This window comes from Mustela erminea, chromosome 2 (genome assembly GCF_009829155.1).
Source record: "Mustela erminea isolate mMusErm1 chromosome 2, mMusErm1.Pri, whole genome shotgun sequence".
In the NCBI taxonomy this organism is placed as follows: Eukaryota; Metazoa; Chordata; class Mammalia; order Carnivora; family Mustelidae; genus Mustela; species Mustela erminea.
This window is the reverse complement of record NC_045615.1, coordinates 129,834,458-129,854,898: the sequence shown is the minus strand read 5'-3', so window position 1 is coordinate 129,854,898 and position 20,441 is coordinate 129,834,458. Positions and strand designations below refer to the sequence as shown.

At 39.9% G+C, this 20,441-nt stretch overlaps 1 protein-coding gene and 1 pseudogene across 3 annotated transcripts in view; both read left to right on the top strand.

Annotated features, from left to right (window-relative positions):
- Nucleotides 1-6,764: 6,764 nt before the first annotated feature.
- Nucleotides 6,765-20,441, top strand: part of TMEM156 (transmembrane protein 156) — a 54,213-nt gene continuing 40,536 nt past the window's right edge. Inside the window, exons 1-2 of one of the 3 annotated variants that reach the window (XM_032334103.1) lie at nucleotides 6,765-6,852; nucleotides 11,425-11,642. In XM_032334103.1, coding sequence (XP_032189994.1) covers nucleotides 11,555-11,642 — 88 coding nt within the window. In that variant the 5' untranslated portion in view covers nucleotides 6,765-6,852; nucleotides 11,425-11,554. Of the gene's footprint in view, nucleotides 6,853-11,405; nucleotides 11,643-20,441 lie in introns of those variants that run through there. The other 2 variants (XM_032334100.1, XM_032334102.1) reach the window with 2 other exon arrangements.
- Nucleotides 14,366-15,964, top strand: LOC116584995 (annotated as a pseudogene).

Sequence of the window (20,441 nt, the reverse complement as noted above, 5' to 3'; positions counted from 1 at the left end):
GCTTTCATGCAATTTACCTTATAACTGAGTCATAGGCCTTAGATGTATTAATAAGGTTGAAAATAAAGCCGTTTCACCCTACTTAAAATTAGTATTTGAAATAGCTGTTTTTTTAATCTCCCATTCTGGCATTATACCAAGGAACAGAATTTGAAAAAGCATTCACAGCTAAGAATTCATGCTGACATTTTACAACTTGGCCCATAAATGGATCCATGGAATCAGAGAGTAATGATGGTTCAGTAAATCCTGTCAAAGGCTTAAAGTTTTTCCTTGAGATGAAACAATGTAGCAGGGATCAGAAGTGGAATAATTGGACTTAAATTTGATTACTGATAACTTGATAGATGGTATTAATGTTCCTTGGTCAGTACTCTAATAATTTTAATTGATAATCATGTTGTTGAAGTTAACAATGTTTTAATCTGGTTAAACAGCAGTTCTGATAGATAGCAAACAGAATTTAACCATAATGTGTAGACACGTTTAATAAAGAAATGGAGTGTCTTTATATATTCTGCCCTGATTACCAGTTGGTGTGGGTGTGGGAGGGGTATTAGAGGTTTAAGTATCATTAAATACAGTGTCTGTGTTCAAAATCTGGATCCCAGGGATGGGATGTCTTTTAGAGGATTTAGGATTTCTTTCTTTCTTTCTTTCTTTCTTTTTTTTTTAAATTAACATATAATGTATTATTAGCCCAGGGGTACAGATCTGTGACTCATGAGGCTTACACACTTCACAGCACTCACCATAGCTCATACCCTCCCCAATGTCCATCACCCAACCACCCTCTCCCTACCCCACACCCCCCACCACAACCCTGTTTGTTTTGTGAGATTAAGAGTCTCTTTCGGTTTGTATCCCTCCTGATCCCTTTAAAAGTACTGCTGCTGTCCATGCTGTGGCATGAAACAGCCTCCTATGAAAATATAGAGCTTTAAAAGGCAGGGGCAGATCACAGCCCCGGAATTTTCGTGTTGACAGAGACAAGTGGCCAAGTAAACCCAACTCAAACTTTATGCCCTTGAAGTTCACCCAACTCAAACTTCATGCCCTTGAAGTTCACCTCAGATTTTCACTCTGGTTTCTCTTGATTCCCCAGGGTAATTCATTCCCCTTTTAGTGTCGTTTAAACCACAAAAATGATGGGGAGGGTGGTGTGGAGTGGGATGGGAGCACAGAGAAAGGATGAAAGAAAGAAAAAGGGGAAAAAAAGAAAAACCTTCTTAGCTTCCTTTACCATAATCAAGCCAATCTAGAATGTTTACCATGAACTTTCCTAGAATTTAAAGGAGAAGGAAAATGAAATTGTTAGGGAAAGTGAAGTAACATACATAATTCCATTCAATTGTTAAGTGGCTCTTTTGCCAGTTTCCATTCTTCTAGGAACAAATATCTGTCCTCAAAGGACAGGTATAAATTTGCAGGCATTCTCCCTAGGTTCCTCCCCTCTTGGCTCCCTTTCTTTCTCCACATGTTAGGTCACTTTTCTATCTTTCCGGTGGGGGCCATCAAGCCTGTCTCAGTCAGAGCTAAGGCTAAAAGCCTCATTTGTACTGTTCAGTTCCTACCTGTGGTTCCCAGGGATACAGCATGGTCTCAGTCCATTCATAAGACTTGGGGTCTGACACTATATATCAGCTCCTTCCTCAGGTGGCAAAGGTCATACCAGCCTACTGTCAGGCCACGCCCATCATTCCCCAGAATGGCTCTGGTGCTGGGCACAAGGGGAAGGAATGTGCATTCTTTCATGCACATATTTCCATCCACCCATACGTAAGTAGCCCTCCTACAATCAATCAGGCCACATTCTCTGACTGGAAAAAAGGTTTTTGTAAAACAACTTTAAACACTTCCTGCCAGTCCCCTCGACCTTTGTAAAAATCACAAAAATCACTGGTTCTCTTCATTCACCAGGACCCCGCTTAACACACTTTGGTGACTCTTCATTGTCTTCAAGGTAAAGGTCAAACGTCTTAGCATTGTTGTAAGATTCCTCATAATCTAACTCTTCTCTGTCTCCCCAGGCCTGTGCCCATGGCTGTGTCTGGTATGTGTTGTTTCTTTCACAATTATTATTTTTAAGTATGTTCCTTCCATTTGGACTGTCCTACATTTCCAATCCCTACTTGTTTAGGTCCTTCAAGACTCAGCTTAAGGGTCACCTCCTCTGGCAATCTTTATCCTCATCTCGCCAGGTTGAATGTGTTCCTCCACGGTGTTCACATAATACTGCAGGGGAGGAAAATAATTTTCCCTCTACCCTTCTAAGGTTCCTGGCTGAGACACTCCCTTTAATAAAAGATTAGTAGGAGAATAACAAACTAATATGTATACCTCCTGTATGCGTGGGAAATACCCAGGAAATCTGAGTAACTACCCCACATCGCCCAAGCCACTACCTTAAAGACCATCTCCAGCCAAAGACAAGAGATGTTAATGTCGGCTTGGTGGGTTGGGTAGCAGTTTCTTGATGGACTGTGAAACATTGGCTAACTTGTTTTTCTTCCTTACTAGTGAAGAGGTCTATGACCACAGGTGCTCATAAAGATTTGTTGAATGGATAAATGGATGGATGGATGAATGAATGAATGAATGAACGAAAAAATACTCTTTGCCTATGAAGCCTTGAAAAGTAGCAGTTTATTAGAGATGGCCATTTTTTCCTCTGATCACTATAACATACACAAGCAGGAACTTTCCTCTAATTTACAGCATTAGACTACCATTTTCATGAAAATTTAGAAGGTCCTTAATTTAGGATTCCATAAACTTCAAAGGAAAAGGAATGAACACAAAGGACTTATATTTATTTTTTTTGCATTAAAAAAATTATTTCAGCATTTCAATGTACTTTACTTTTAGAAAGGAACAGTTTTATTGCTTTTACTTTTAAAAAAATAACAGTTGCAAGGTTACAAATGGATGTTGATTCTTATGAGTTAAAAAACCTGTTCCAGGGTATATCTTTATATTTGATATATAACTTCCTGATTCACCAACAGACAGGAACTACTCAATCTGGCTTCCATTGTAATGTTCTTGGAGCACAAGTTCATAACCACTAGACAAGATTTGTCACTGTGCTGATGGTGTACTTATGGAACATTTATTCAGCAACACTCACCAGCTGCGATGGAGAGACCCACAGCATAAGAGATGCTGTGTTGCTTGTTACAGGGGCAATAACGAACCAAGATGAATCAGACAGATAAGTACACCGAAAAGTCCTTATCAGTCATTATGCTTCCCCTTCCTCCTCCATTTTGTTCATCTTTTTAAAAGCACACATGCCTCTGTGTTCACACTTACATTCTATATTCAGTGACTGTACTTAGCACAGAATTCTCGGGGAGAGATCCTGGCTGAGTAACAAGCAGCTGACCCGAGACTGGAAAGAGTGGGTGAAAAGATGGTAGGATGCACTACGCACATCAGAAGACACTCTGTGTCAGCGGCCCAAGCAGCACAAAGAGGGGAGAAATTAAGCATTTCTCTCTCCTCTCCTAAGAAAATCAAGAAATAACATTACATACAGAGTTCCCATTAAAAAAAGAGAACACAATCGAGATATTCTTCATGATGCTACAATAAGACAACCTTGACTCTTCTTCACAAAACAGAGTCATAGTAATTGCTCTATTAGTATTAGGTCTAATAGGTCCAGCCCGAGATAAAAAGAACTGGCTGTAACAAGAGGGCCCTTCTGAATCTAAGTAATACTATTTCTTGATTTTCTTGGTGGATGGAGGGAAAGAAAATGACATGCATTCGTAATTTGACATTGAAATGCCCTCTTGTTACAATCAGCTCTTTTTCCCTCTGACTGGACCTGTTGGACCTGATACTTTCAGACTCTGAACAATTGATTTTACTCTATTTCCTGGAGAATCAAAGATTGTTGTATTCTAGCATCGTGAAGAATGTTTCGATTTGCGCTTTTCTGTCTCTATACATGTAATTAACAAGGAGTGTATTCAGTGTCAAACGACTTGCCAGAAACTTTGTTCCCAAAGACTGAAATACTGCCGCAGTTCTAGGGATCCCTTCCAGGCTGGTTTCGTCCTCATTTTCTTCTCCTGCCCCCTTGCCCCTCTCTCCTACCTGCCCTCCCACTCCCCCCTTCTCCTCTCCCTCCTCTTCCTGCTCAGTTCTAGGAATCCCTTCCAGGCTGGTTTCATTCTCATCTTCTTCTTCTCCTCCTCCTCCTTTTTTTTTTTTTTTAAGATTTATTTACTTAATCGAGAGAGAGAGAGCACACATGGGGGGGGGAGGTGCTGCAGAGGGAGAGGGAGAGAGCCTCAAGCAGTGCCTGCCATGGGGCTCCATCTTAGGACCTGAGATCAGGACCCTGAGATCATGACCTGAGCCAAAACCAAGAGTCAGTGGCTTAAATGACTGAGCCACCCAGATGCCCCTGGTTTTCCCTTCTTGCTTCCCCTTTCTGAATATACTGGCTGGGCACACAAGCCTGCCTCATATTCCTTTTTTTTTTTTTTTTAAAGCATTATTGTTTGTTTTTTTTTTTTAAATTTATTTGACAGACAGAGATCACAAGTAGGCAGAGAGGCAGACAGAGAGAGAGAGAGGAGGAAGCAGGCTCCCCGCTGAGCAGAGAGCCCGATGTGGGGCTCGATCCCAGGCCCATGGGATCATGACCTGAGCTGAAGGCAGAGGCTTTAAACCACTGAGCCACCCAGGCGCCCCTGCCTCATATTCCTTTGAAGGAAAGTGACCCCACCAGGTTCTGTCCCACATAGACTGATATCTCTGTGTGGTGGGTTTTGTTAGTGAACACAGACTCTGTTTTCCTGGCCACGGGTGACTGGTGGTGGGGACAGTGGAGGCAAAGCAGCCATGAATGGGCCAGGTGCCGAAGGCTAGACATCTCTGGGGAGGCCTTGAGTAGGCTCTGAACCCAGTGGTGGCAGCTCAAACCAGATGCTCACCAGAGTGGAGGAGAACAAAGAGAAGGCAGTACCATGAACCTTAGCCTGTAGTCTGAGCAATGCTGAGCCCCTTTTCTGCTTCTCTGAGGTTCTGGCTACACTTCCGAGGATGGCCTGGCTGACCTGGCCGCTGAAGGGGTGACCTCCTGGGTACCCTCATGCCCTGGGGTTCTTTGCAACAGCCTCACCACAGCCATTGAAAGCAAGCAGGGACGGGCCTGGAGTGTTCTCCGTCCTGAACCAAGGCTTTGTCTGAATTTCCCGCACTGGCCCGGGCTCCTCAATGATCTCCGATTCTAAAACAGAAAAAAAAAACCTGTGTGGACTGGAGGGGAGGAAAACGATTCCTTTCCTCCCTTCTGGATCTTTGGCTGGCCTAATATTTAAATTGACACAAGACAGATGAACGGGAGACAAACAAATTAAATTTCTTACATACTGGAGCTCATAGAAGTATGAGGCTCAAAGAAGAAACCAAAGCCGGCAGCTTTGATATTTTTTTAGACAAAGAAGCAATTATTTGTGAAGATTGGACAAGGAGGTTGGGTGTGGGGTAGCAAATTAATAAATCAATAACAAGGTTTGTTTATACAGCCTTCTTGGCCCTGTGTTCCCCATCTCTGGCAATAATGATGCCTTCTACCACTCTAGATGCAAAGATTGTATCCTTCATGTGGGGAATTTATTTCGTGTCTTCAGCGGGGCAAAGGAGGGTCAGAGTGTCCTTCCTGCCCTTAAGTAATCTTCATTGAAAATAATCAGTATACGAAAGTGGCATATTTTGGGGCAGTCCGTCTTCACCCCCATCAGGAGAGAAAGAGAGAGAAAGTATTTATTGGGTTATAATTTACATACAGCAAAATGCACACCTGGGACCATACAGTTCTAGAGCTTTGACTAATGCATACATTTGTAAACCACTCCCGTCAAGCTCTAATCCATATATAGAACATTTCCATCACCTAGAAATTCCCTCAGGCACCTTCGTAGTCAAACTTCCCTCCACCTGCAGCCTCTTGTGGCAACTACTGGTGTATTTTCTGTCCCTGTGGTTTGGCCTTTTCCCTAGTGTCATATAAATGGATCGTACAAGACCTTCTTTCACATTCTTATTTAAAGCAGTATATGCCCTGCCGGACTCTCTGTTGGCACATTATATTTTGCCTTTTCCTTTTTTTTTTTTTTTCCCAGAACAGTTAACATTATCTGAAAATAAACTGTTGTCATTATTTGAATATTGTCTGTCACTGGGATGTACATTCCCCCCAGAATGTGAGTGCAAAGACCTTGTCTTCATTTGCTACTTCATCTCCAGGGCTCAGGACGCTGCCTGACATCGTGGAGACGTCCGGTAAATATTTGTAGAATGAACCGCAAAATGCATGAGGACGTGGGAACTTCCCAAAACCTTCTCCAGACGGAGGCCGACTTCATTAATAAGAGATTATCTCCTCCCACAAAATGTGTTAATCCCGGCGTCCTTGTGTTGCCAAAGTAGTTTATCCGCAAGCAACACAACCAGAAGTCATTTGGCTGATCCCGATTATGAATTGTCTTTTAAACGCACTTTCTGGGTGATGAGATTACCTGGAATAGAGCTCATCTGAAGTGAGTAAAACGGAAATAATGATTTCATAGGGTTGTCAGGGAATGAAACGACTTGATGGAAGTGAAGCGTTGGGCGCCATGGTTCTCAGGTGGAAGCTAATTGGTCCCCACGGAAACAGCTGGTAAGGTCTGGAGATATTTTGTTGTTGTTGTTGTTGTCAACACTGGGCTAGGGAGTTGCTACTGGCATCTGCTGGTAAGTGCCCAACAAAGAACAGGACAGCCCCCCTACAAACAGACTTATCCAGCCCAGAATGTCGGTAGTGCTCCCCGTGAGAAATCCGGGCACATGGTAAGGGCTGTGTTTGTTTTTGTTATTATCATTATTGTTTTATAAGTGACAATTCCTGACAAGTGTTCTCACACAGTCTGAGGGTGGGGGCATAGCACAGGGGTTGAAAGCATTAAGTCTGTAGGGAGACTCTCTAGGTTTGAAGCCAGAGCTTTACTTGTGTTAACGATGTGATTTAGAGCACTTTCTTGACCTTTCTTTTCTTTCTTCTTTCTTTTTTTTTTTTTTTGAATATGCAGGGAGCCCAATGTGGGGCTCTATCCAAAGACTCCAGGATCATGACCTGAGCCAAAAGCAGACGCTGAACCTACTGAGCCACCCAGGCGTCCACTTTCTTGACTTTTCAATACCTAGTAGTCTTTCCTTGTAAAATCAGAATAACAGTAGTAACTCCCTCAGGGATTTGCTGGGGGAGTGCATATAAGAATCCATAGACGACATTCAGTACTGTGCAGGAACATATGATAAATGGCCAATAAACGACATTGATCATGGCTATTGTTTTTGTTGACTCCAAAAGATCTCTCTACACAATATTGTGAAAGGATTAAGGGTAATTTCAATGAAAAAAGAAATAAAAAATGTATTGCTCACATAAAGTATATACAAGTATGTATTTCACATAATAATAGATGACTACATAGAAGTTAATCTGACTGATTTTTTTAAGGCTGTTATTTATTATTTTTTAAAAGTATGTTGTTCTTGCTTCCTTGGGCAAAGAAAGAAGCTCCTGGAAATAAAGAATTCTGTCATTTTAAAAATTTGGGTCTGGGGCGCCCCAGTGGCACAGTTGGTTAAGTGTATAAATTGTTAAAAAATTGTATCTAGCACACAGGGTACAATTATTATTAGGGTTTTAGCCTTCATTAGATGTATGATCACATTAAAGTGCTTTGAGAGCCTGAGTCTATGATATGAAGTATAAGACTTAGGGAGGATAAACACTAATGTAATAACACCCTTTTGTGTTTTAGATGTATTAATTTCTTTTTTTTTAAGATTTTATTTATTTATTTGACAGAGAGAGATCACAAGTAGATGGAGAGGCAGGCAGATAGAGAGAGATAGGGAAGCAGGCTCCCTGCTGAGCAGAGAGCCCGACACGGTGCTCGATCCCAAGGACCTGAGATCATGACCTGAGCCGAAGGCAGTGGCCTAACCCACTGAGCCACCCAGGTGCCCTAGATGTATTAATTTCTTACTTCTTCATTGAGGTAGGAGAGAGAAGTCCACAATGCATGGGTAATAGCAGATTTGTACTCATGTTCTTAGATTCTCCCTTTATAATCTAATATCTATGAAGAAGCTTTGGAAATTATAAAACAAAACTATGGAGCTGTGGTCCTTTACCATTAGTATTAACTGTCTAACAATTTATTAGAAGGTCAGATGTTTCCATTGTTAAAAAGATGACCAGGCTTCTTAGTTTGTTATTATGCATTCCAGGCAGCCAAAATCAGGCTGCAAGTAAATTTTGTATTTAAGAGTAAACTGCTTGGGGGCACCTGGGTGGTTTCAATCTGTTAAGTGTCTGCCTTTGGCTCAGACCATGATCCCAGGGATGGAGCCCTGCATCCGCCTCCCTGCTCAGCAGGAAGCCTGCTTCTTCCTCTCCCACTCCCCAACTTCTGTTCCTTCTTTCTCTGGCTCTCTCTCTGTGTCAAATAAATAAATAAAATCTTAATTAAAAAAAGTAAACTCCTTAGTAAGATATAAATTATTATGACTACAATGAGGAAGAATTGTTTGATATTATAATTATATTATTGTAAATATTATATTTACATTTAATATTACAAATACAATGAGGAAGAATTGTGTTTCTTAACATAAACCTTTTAAGTCCATAATCTACCATATTTTATATTCTGTCACAAATAGGGAGGAAAAAACCCACCCTATACAAAAAGAAATGGAACATGACAACCTGAGGGAAATGTTTGCAACATATGTGGCAAGGGATACATATTCCCAGTAGAGAAAAAGGCCTATAAAATAACAACAAGGATACAAATGTTCCAGTAAGAGACATGAACAGCCAATTTATAAGAAATTCAAATTGCCAGCAAATATGAAAAATGTTTAGACTTGCCAGCAATCAGAGAAATGAGTATTAAAACAAGTGTTTTCCTTTCCTTTTTAAATGGACAAAAGTTGAGAGACTAAAATGGCCAATGTTGACATTCATGACATGGGCATTCTCATACACTCTTGGTTGTGTCTATATTGACTCACTTCTTCTGGGAGATAGTTGTTTATATGAATTAAGAATTCCAAAAACCTTTGCACTGTTTGTCTTAGTAATTCCACGCCATAAATCAGACTCACACAAAGATTTATATAAATGAATATTCACATTGTAGTGCTACATAAACAAATATTTTTAAAGGACACAGTTGGAGTATCATTAAATGAATTATCTAAGGACCATTAAAAATCTACTGAAGTCTTTAGAAATAAGTTATTCTGCAGAGTTTTCATGTTCAGTTGATTGAAAGGGGATGGTACCATTAAAAGAAGAACAAAAGGAAGGAGAACACTGATGGAAAGGGAGAATATTCCTGAAATATCTCAGGGCATATCATATTTCTCATAATTTGCTCAATCAGACATGATACACTGGTGTCCAGCAAGTGGATTATGGGACAGGTGTGAGATCCTGACTCCCCCACATCCTCAGAGCAGTGAGGCACTGCCCTGGTTGGTCTCTTGACTTCCACCGTTTGCACAGCTCCAGAGGAGCCCACGGAGCTTACCAGGGAAGTTTGTCTTCCAGATGCTCAAGAATAAAACCAACCGTCTGACGCCGTGTTGGGGGGAGGGTTGGGGAAGGAAGAAGGAGGCCTGCAAGAACACTACCACAAAGAAAACTCACAAACCCATAAAATCTGAGATGAACAAGAGAATTAATCAATGAACCAAAGCATTGTTATTCATAAAAAAGGACAGATACTCACAAAACTAATTTCAGTGAAATCAAATTAAAGTGGAAAAATAAAAAAGTGGTTCAGCTACCTTTTTATTTTTTTTTTAAGATTTTAGTATTTATTTATTTGACAGAGAGAGAGAGAGAGATCACAAGTAGGCAGAGAGAGAAGGGGAGACAGGTTCCATGCAAAGCAGAGAGCCTGATGTGGGGCTCGATCCCCAGACCCTGAGATTATGACCTGAGCCGAAGGCAGAGGCTTAACCCACTGAGCCACCCAGACACCCCTAGCTGCCCTTTTAAAGAAAATTGATCAAGGAATTAAACTAACCGAGTGATGGAACATCAAGTAAATCTTTCCTTGATCAATTTCTTCTCCATTAGTAAAATTATGATTGGAATGTTTGTATTTGTAAATAAAAATCGGGGAATCAAAACAGGGTTAAGAGGGGAGTAGGAAGTCCACTGTCACTTAGTGACACCAACAAGATAGGAAAGAATTAAAAGACAGGGTCTCTTACCCCTTTCCACCAGCATCTTTACTGAAGACCCTGCTGGACATATGACATAACATGTCTCAGACCAATATGCTGTGCAGGCAATGACTCTCATCAATTCCTCCCTTCCTTGGAATGATCCTTGATGCTGCTCATAAAATAAGCCTCATGTTTGAAGTTCTAGTCCCATTTTGACTGTTTTTAGATTCAGTTTCTAAGGTCTCTTAAACCACAATTCCCGTCTGTCAATCAAATCCCCACACCCAATCCGAGTCGAGACAGTTAATTTGTACTCACGACATAGCCACATTGGGACTTTTGTTCCCTGCCTCTTACTCCCCAGTTACCCATCCTTTCATAAGCCCAGGGTTGGGTCGGTAGGAACAGATAGGATGAATGGAAACAGATGGGGTGATGGAGGTACCAGAGGGAATGACCAGGTAGAAAAAGATTGGAGATATTCCCTACCATTTTTTTTTTTTAACTAGAAAACAAAAACAATGGAATAAAAGTATTTGTTTGCACATATTCTTTCTTCACCCTGAACTTCCCCTACTCTTCATTTATTTTCTAAGACAAAGTCTTTTACTTCACTGGGATTATCATAATGAAAGATCATTTTTTGAAACGGGAATGGACAGTGTGGGTTCAGGAACAATGATCACACTGTTCATAGGCATAATAATAATGAGTCCCATTCCACTGCTTTATACAAGGTAGTAAAGTAAAATTGAAATTTTGGTTTATCCTTACATTTATCCTTACATTTGTACTGTTTGCAGTCTAATAGACACACTCTTTTCCTGAACACCAGAATCCAGTTCAGCCTGGCATTTAAAAGGGGCCAACAATCATTTAACAAGTAAATGAGTAACTGGACGTGACTGACCTTCATCGTTTGTTTTTGGTGTGTATATTGTGGGTTTATATTTACTCCTACAGACTGATAAACGTGGGAAATTAGGTTCAATTCTGGATGAGGACAAGACCCCTTTGCTTCTTGAGATTTTTTTTTTTTTAGTATTTCTTATTTAGAAGATAGTTTGAAAGTATCTTACTTCTTAGACAGTAGTTTTCATAATGGAAAGTGACTCAAAATGAAGACGTCTCTGTTCAAACCCTCTTTTTTTTTTTTTTTTTTTTAAGTCTTACCCAAAAGGAAGTGAGTATGAAGCAAATTGCATAAACTTAAAGTACTGCAGAGATGAAACCCAAAGCAGGAAGAGACATGCCACCCATGTCCTGGACAGGAACACACCGTGTCATGTGAAGAGACATGACAAAAACAGCTCTCTTTAAATTACTTTTGGCAATAGTGATCGCGTTCATTTTACTTTTGCCCGAATATTTTAAGACACCGAAAGGTGAGTGTATCATTTTAATTTATTTTTTCTTTTTCTAATTTCTTAAAACTCATGACAGCTAATGGTCACAGGAAAGGTCTTTTTAGATACACGCTGCATGGGCCGAAGGTCTACGTCTAAAAAGTTACGCAAATGAGATTGTAATGTTAATTGACTCTTACAGAGCACAGTAACCTTATTCCCAGCACTAAATTATTGTGGCACACGATCATGAGATGAAAAATGAAGAGATGTCTTTAATATCTGGAGTCTAGATTTTAAACATCAAGTTTACATTAATCTTCTCACATGATTTTGCTCTTTGAACTCATTTCCTTCGAAACAGTTCTAAGTATGCTTTTAGCTTCTGTAATGATTTTTATAAAGCAAGTGATATTTATTATGTTAAAAATGCTTGATTTTCATCCATCACAGCCATTTAACACAAGTAACTCACTGCTGCCTTTTGAAAAATAGGAGTATTCAAAATAGAATTAAAATGAGATGGGTGCAAATTTCAAAAGGTGTGCGTGTTTGTGGATTTGTTACTAGAGTAAAAAGGAACAAAATTAATACTGTGGATAATTCAGGGTCTTGTGTATGTTTGTTGAAACCTAGGATAAGGAAATAAATAAATTTAAATTTCAGCTGTTTTTATAGGTCAATAAAAGATTTGGAAATATATTAATGTGACTGTTTCTATGGTATATGTGTTCCCTAGCATTTAATAAGGAGAAAAAAAGAAAATGCTGTATTCTATCATCAAAGTTATATGAATTTGTTTAAGATCAGCAAAAAGCTTCCATTTGATGGCTGGCTGTGATGATTATTGTTGCATATATGTGACACTAAGTTGCCAGATAACAATATTTTTAAAATAAACACCAAGTGCAATTTTGTGAAAAATTGAATTTTTCACATTTTTCTTGGTTTTCTGGAGTTATGCTGCTTACGTGAAACAACTATAACATGTAGTTTTAATTCTTGATTCCACATAGTGAAAATAGAAAGAGAAGAGTTAGAATTGGAATGGAGATAACATATTTCGATTTTTAAGCTTTTTGTGGTGGGGAGTAAGCTCATTTAATAGTTAATCTAACGTAGGCCATAAAGATTGACCTTGACCTCCAAAAACCTAGGTTCAGCTAATGAAAACCAAGTAGTCAGCCTAAAAAAGATTTCTTAAACTGCTAACTATTGGTTAGTGTTTTATGAGAATTGGTGAACGCCAGAACATGTTAAAAGTTTTTCTTTTTTGAGCAGATGCCTTGAGGGTAATCAGCCATCAATGATTTTCATCTTCTTACTTTCAAGATGATTACATCAGCTCTCAATACTCCCTATGTTGCCTCCTCAGACTGAAAATAGCCATTTGTCTTTTCCTGGCCCAAGAACAGCATAGGTATTTCCTTGGACTCTTTGAGGGGGATGGATTTATTTGGGAATTTTGTTACAAAGGAACCCTCCCTGGGGCCAACAAACAAAAGTGTTTGAAAAAACCATCATCTTAATCCCAATGTCATTTTGTGGTAGGAGGAATTTTGCACAGAGCCACCATTAAGGAAAGGTTGATTACTGGGCAAAATATTTTACACATGCAATAGTGCAATAATACTACTTTATATTTTTTAATGGCTTGTGGGTCACCGGGAACAAATTCATATAGCCTCATTTTTTATAGTCTAATAAAGACGACTAAGGTCACATAATTGCTTCACTTTTTTCAGTAATTTTTTAATCACAATTACAGTTGCCTCATGAAACGTGACGACTTGTCAACTAACATATTTCATAAAATACCTTGTAAATTATTTAGATGATAAGGTAAGAGTGTTCAGGAAGTGCTAAAATTAACCTTGAGAGTATCCTGTATAGTTTTACTCTCCCCATCAGTTACTTGTGGGTTTTTTCCCCCATTTTTTCTTATATTCTATTCACTTTAATTTCTAAGATAAATATTGTAAAATGATTTTTACTTATAAATTATTCACTGATACCATGTCGTTCAGACATCAAATGAATTCAGAAGGAATCTTAATGAGGAATAATGTATTCACGAAGTTTAATAGATTTGATTTCAAAATAATAAACCCTCTGAAGGCCCAAGTTAAAAATAGAGAACAGTGTTTGATCCTTTTTCATTAAGAATGTATCCGAGTCTCTGAATAATCATTACTCAGAATATTCAATTATCATAATTACACAGTCTAAGCTCTCTAGTCTAACTTTACTGAGGAAGAGGAACTTCTTCAGCAGTGTTTTGGACTTTTAATGAGTTCGCACTGAGCACATATACTGGCAAGAGAAACTATTTTAATACTTTCAGTTTACTTGAAAGGCAGCTTATACTGAGAGCCAATAGTTGGAGTCATGAATTGATACACTTATGTTGCATGTAGATAATGGAGCTAGAAAAAGGAATGGATATATTTTGATTCAGAGCTCCTTGCAATTAAGGGAGCCTGGATTGACCCCAAACAGAAGACCTCACCAAACTTTTCTTGGACTTGCAGTGTTAAGAGAGCGAGATCTGGTTAACAAATAGAAATCTGGGGGTTCCTGGGTGGCTCAGTGGTTAAGCATCTGCCTTTGGCTAAGGTCATGATCCTAGGATCCTGGGATCGAGCCCCACATTGGGCTCCCTGCTCAGAGGGAAGCCTGCTTCTCTCTCTCCCACTCCGCCTGCTTGCGTTCCCTCTCTTGCTGTTTCTCTCTGTGTGTCAAATAAATAAATCAATGCTTTTTAAAAAGGGGGGCTCTCACAGATTATTTATTTATTTATTTATACTTACAAGTAACGTCTACCTGTGCTCACTTCGGCAAGTGTACTGAAATGGGAATGAATAGCCAGGAACCCGGGGCTACAAAAAACGAAAGGCAATTCTTCCTTCAAGTTTTCAGTCAAGGGGATGCCTGGTAGGTAAATAATTAAAATCATTACTAAAACAGCAATGTAAAAGAGGTGTGATGGGGACATAAAAATTGCTTCCGAGCCTGTCTGGGGAGGATGTTCCTTCCCTTTTTTGTTGCAAAGAGGAATCACTGTCAGAGTTCCAGCCATCAGCTAATATTCCTCCTTAACCTGCTTGCAGAAGCACTTTCTAAGAGAAGCGATTATTACTAATTTTCAGAGAAAATGTACTCATCTCAATATCTCAGACAATCTTGAAACCAGAAACTGTAGTGAGTTCTACAAGTGTCTTACTGACCGTCCGTGGCAATGTGAGACGGGTAGCAGCCATAAACACACCTGAAACCTAATTTTATCTAGCTGTTCGACTTCCTCACTTATATTTAAGAACCAAACTAACATAAACTGTGTTTACCAGCTTTCATTTCCCCCTTGCATTGCGCACTTTCTGAGGGAAATGGTAGTATGAGGGGCAGTGAACTTTAAGAAAACAATGGATAAAGGAACTTGACTTATGGACTATAGGATAAACCCTAAAGTATATTAAGCTCTGTATGCCTTAACTTACGTCTGTATGATAAAGAACAGTATTATCAAGGATCGCTGCAACCCATTTGCCTGAAAGGGTTATCTTCCTTCTTAAAAACGGCACGTTATTTCCCTCTTATTGACTGGCTCATTAGAAAGTCCATCCGTGATGGCCGCCTCTGCCGGCGGCCCTGGGGTGCCCCTGTCCCTGGACCAATGGCCTCCGAAAGGCCATTCTGAGAAGACTGAGGAGGAGCTGGATGAGGAGGATGAGGAACTAGATGAGACCCTGTCTGAGAGACTGTGGGGGCTGACAGAGATGTTCCCAGAGAGGGTCCTGTCCACAGCTGAAGCCACTTTGGATCTCTCCCTCTTTGTGGCTCAGAAAATGTGCAGGTTTTCCAGGGCAGCCATGTGGATTGGGACTACTTCCTTCACACTCCTGGTTCTTCTGTTTTCTTTGAGACTGAGAAGCTACAAGTGCAAGAGCAGCAAGAACTGCGACAGCAGCAGATGCTTCTAGGGCCTAACCCAGGGCTCTCAGGAGGAACGCCAGGGGCTCTCTCTTCACTTCCTGGAAAGATCTAGATGCCGACTGCTCTTTGACTGGGCTTGGTGGGACAAGTTTGAAAATTCAGTAGTGTTGGAACTAATTATTTGGATTTTTTTTTTTTTTAATTTGGCACATTGATCTATGTAAACCTGCTGGGGAGAAGGGACATGCTCACAATATGAAATAGTAATGTGTTGCAGCTGGGGTGTAAAGCAGCCGCTGTGAACTTCTACGCCAGAAAGGAGGGAGGGCCGGGCAGTGGTTTCGACCATGGGATGGGGACTGTGGAGGACAGAAGAGGAGCTCATTCCTGCTGCCCATTTCGGCTACGAGAGACCTGTGTGTCTGTCTTAGAAAGAAAAAAGTAAGTGCTCACTTTTTATATTTAAATACTAAAAATGATTCCAATTGAGAAAAGAAAAAAAAAAAAGAAAAAAGCAAGTTAATCAGTAATCCCCAGTATGGTCTGGGAAAGAGACTAATGAGTATTAAAATTTTTTTTTTTAAGATTTTATTTATTCATTTGATAGACAGAGGTCACAGGCAGAGAGGCAGGTAGAGAGAGAGAGGGCGAAGCAGGCTCCCTGCTGAGCAGAGAGCCCGTTTCGGGGCTCGATCCCAGGATCCCGAGACCATGACCTGAGCCGAAGGCAGCGGCTTAACCCACTGAGCCACCCAGGCGCCCCATATTTTTTTAAAGAGATTTATTTATTTATTTGGCGGTGGGGAGAGAGAGAGAGCACGCACATATGGGCAGAGAGAGAAAGAATCTTAAGCAGACTCCATGCCGAATGTGGAGCCTGCTGTGGGGCTCAATATCATGACCCAGAGATCCTGACCTGAGCCAAAATCAAGAGTCAGGTGCTTAACCGACTGGGCCACCCAGGTGCTCCTAAAATTTTTTTTTAAAACTTAATAAACACTTACACGTATATGAGGTACTATACCAAGTGCTTTGACGTATCACTCATTTTGATGCATTAAATATGTCAACCCCTTCATGGTGAAGCATCATTCTCAAGAGAGACCTTCCGGAAAATATTCAGAGAAGGAATAAAACTAGATGGATAGGTTCACTTCGTTGTAACATTTTATTTTTTATGGGATTTTCTGAATCTTTGAAACATGAAAATGGCTACTAATCAACACAGTCTGTTTACATGTATATTTCATACATTAGGTGTTGGCAAAAAAAAAAAAGAGAGAGAGAGAGATACTGCTGAGGATACTATTTTCCACTGTTTTGGCTGAACTGGCTTTCTTCTCTATTGGGTTCTATACCCACCCTAGCTTGGGATGCTTTCTACCAGCTTATATCACTGCATTGGTAGATAAATGCTCTCTCTGTATATCTTTTCTGTTTTTATAGAAAAAACAACTTTCTTTAAAACAGTAATGTGATAATATATCTTACCCCTCTATACTTCTCTTTTTCCATATATACTTCTTTTTTTCCATAGTACTTATACCCTATATAACTTGCTTATTTATTGTGTATACTTTTCGTTGTCCAGTTTCTCCAAGTAGAATGTAAGCACACTGAAAATGAGGTTTTTGTTTATGTTGGTCATGTTTTAAGCGCTTAGGACAGAAGTTGTCACATTAGGAGGCACTCACTGAGTATTTGTTGATTGAGGGAATTTTCTGAGTCATATTGTACTGGAAACAAAAAGGAAACACTCTGAAAGGAAGCACTTCTTAGCTGACCCTTATAACCATCTTCTGATTTAGGCTGACCAGGCATTGTCATCCCCACCTTGTATTTTTTTTTTTAAGATTTTATTTATTTATTTGACAGAGAGAAATCACAAGGAGGCAGAGAGGCAGGCAGAGAGAGAGAGAGGAGGAAGCAGGCTCCCTGCCGAGCAGAGAGTCCAATGCGGAACTCGATCCCGGGACCCCGAGATCATGACCTGAGCCGAAGGCAGCAGCTTAACCCACTGAGCCACCCAGGTGCCCCCCACCTTGTATTTTTGAAACAAAATTCTACCGCCCACTGAGAATTTTTAGGGTCCTGGGATTGAGCCCTGCCTCTAGCTCCTTGCTCAGTGGGGAGACTGCTTATCTCTCTGCCTCTCCCCTGCTCGTGCTCTCTCTCTCTCTCTCTCTCTCCCCCCTCAAAGTAAATAAACAAAATCTTTTAAAAAAACGGTCTTTCCGGGAGCCTGGGTGGCTCAGTGGTTTAAGCTGCTGCCTTCGGCTCAGGTCATGATCTCAGGGTCCTGGGATCGGGTCCCGCATCGGGCTCTCTGCTCAGCAGAGAGCCTGCTTCCCTCTCTCTCTCTCTGCCTGTCTCTCCATCTACTTGTGATTTCTCTCTGTCAAATAAATAAATAAAATCTTTAAAAAAAAAAAAAAGGTCTTTCCCACATGTTTTGTGAATAAATCCATATCCTGTCCAGACTCCCCTATTCCTTATCTGGTTAACATCATGGATATATCATTCATTTGCAACATGATATACTTTTACCCTTTCCCTTCAATTACTGAACCCCAAATAGAAATAAAATTATTTGTTTTTGCTATTGAAATTGATACTTTGTGAGTCTATGGTAGTTGCTAAAGAGGAGACTTTGACCAAAGGAAAACAATGTATGTTAACAAATATCTTTGTAAATTAGGCACCTAAGCCACAGGTTTTTTTTCTCCTGGCAGCTAATCTTTTTAAATTGCTGAATTATGATTATGATACAAAATATCCAACAATGATGAAAGATACACAGCAACCATTGGCTGTGCTATGTTTAGTTTGGCTATTTTTTTTAAGGCACAACTTAGAATAAAATACAAAGATCTTAATTGTTCGATTTTATAAATTTTGGCAATTGTCCACACCTCTGTAATTACAGCGCCATACAAAATACAGATTTTCCTCACTCCCAGAAGATTCCTTTTGCTCTTTTCTGTCAAATCTCCTCCTCTCCCCAAGGCAACTTTGTGACCTATATCACCATAGTTTTGTTTTATCCCTTCTTATTTTTTATATGGATGGAATCATCATACAGTGTTTATTTTTGGTCTAGCTTTTTAGCATAATGTTTTTGGGATTCACCCATGTTATGAAGTATATCAGTAGCTCCTTTCTATTTATTGCTAAATGGTCCCTTATACAAATACGTCACATTTGTCCCTTTGGCCACTGGGTTGTTTCCAGATTTTGGTCATTATAAATATGCTGCTATGAACATTCTTGTACAACTCTTTGTGTGAAAATATGTTTTCATTTCTATCTGGTAACTGTCATGTAGAATAGCTTAGTTTTATAAGACACCACCAAATGCATTGCCAAAGTAGTTGTTTCTAGTAGTAAAAATTTCTCATTTTCTTTTCTTCAGTTCCCGTTTCATATACTTAAGCAGTAACACTTAGAATATGTAATGTCTGAAATAATCCAAGCTCCTTCCCAAAGTTTCTTGACAACTCACTAACAGAGAAATAGCCTAGGTATTGGGAAAATATGACTTGACATACCATAGTTTCTGGAATGCTTAGTGCCTGTCAAACAATAAAGGATTTATTGTAAATTCTCCCTTATTTTTGAAGGTCAACAGAGAGTTGAAACTTCTGTTCTTGTGGTCATTATCTTGGAAAACACTTTTGGCACAAAACATCTAAAAATGTGAGATAAAACATTAAAGACAACAACAACAAAATACATAGTTGAAGTACTAAGAAAGTAAGAAAACTACTCAAAGGTGGAAAATGGTTAGAAATTATGAATCCAGATGGGTAAGCAAGAGTGAACAGGTTGGTGACCCGAGGAACATCTACCAATTCCTGGTGGCCTAGAGTCTCTGTTTCATGGGTCACACATTGGGGGACAGAAGCCGAAGCTTCAGGCTGGGACACAAAATGTGACATGCTCTGTGAAGAAGTAATGAATAATCTGGGGAAAAAACTTGCCTGGCTGTGAGGAAGTTTGTCTGTCTCCATCTGGGCCCTGGAGAGAGCCAGGAAAAAATTGCTTTTGAGAGTTTGTGGACGTAAGCTGGGCCATAACTTGGCTATTAATGCTTATGGCCTATGACATGTGACAAGCCCAATCCAAGAATTAATTTTTGTTTTTGTTTTCTTGGATAAATTTGACATATGACTTTTTACTTTTTTAAAAAAAGATTTTATTTATTGATTTGACACGGAGATAGAGAGAGAGAGAGATCACAAGCAGGCAGAGAGGCAGTCAGAGGGAGAAGGAGAAGCAGATTCCCTGCTGAGCAGAGAGCTCAACTTGGGGCTCGATCCCAAGACCCTGAGATCATGGCTTGAGCCAAAGGCAGTCTTAACCCACTGAGCCACCCAGGCACCCCTTCTGCCTACTTTTTTTTTTTTTATTGGATTATTCATTTTTGGAGTGTTGAGTTTTAATTTCATTAAATATTTTCTTCACTTGGCAGAAGCTTTTTATTTGGATGAAGTCCCAACAATTTCTTTTTGCTTTTGTTTCCCTTGCCTCAGGAGACACATCTAGAAAGAAACTGCTATGACTGATGTCAAAGAGGTTACTGCCTCTAGGACTTTTATGGTCTCATGCCCCACACTTAGGTCTTTAATCCATTTTGTGTATGGTATAAGAAAGTGGTCCATTTTCACTTTTAGCATGTTGCCGTCCAGGTTTCCCAACACCGCTTGTTGAAGAGCCTTTTTCCCATTGGATATTCCTTCCTGCTTTGTCAAAGATAAACTGACTGTGTAGCTGTGGGTTCATTTCTGGGTTTTCTATTCTGTTCCATGGATCTATGGGTCTGTTTCTATGCCAGTATCATACTGTTTTGATCACTACAACTTGTTTTGTAATATGACGTGAAGTCTGGAATTGTGATGCCCCCAG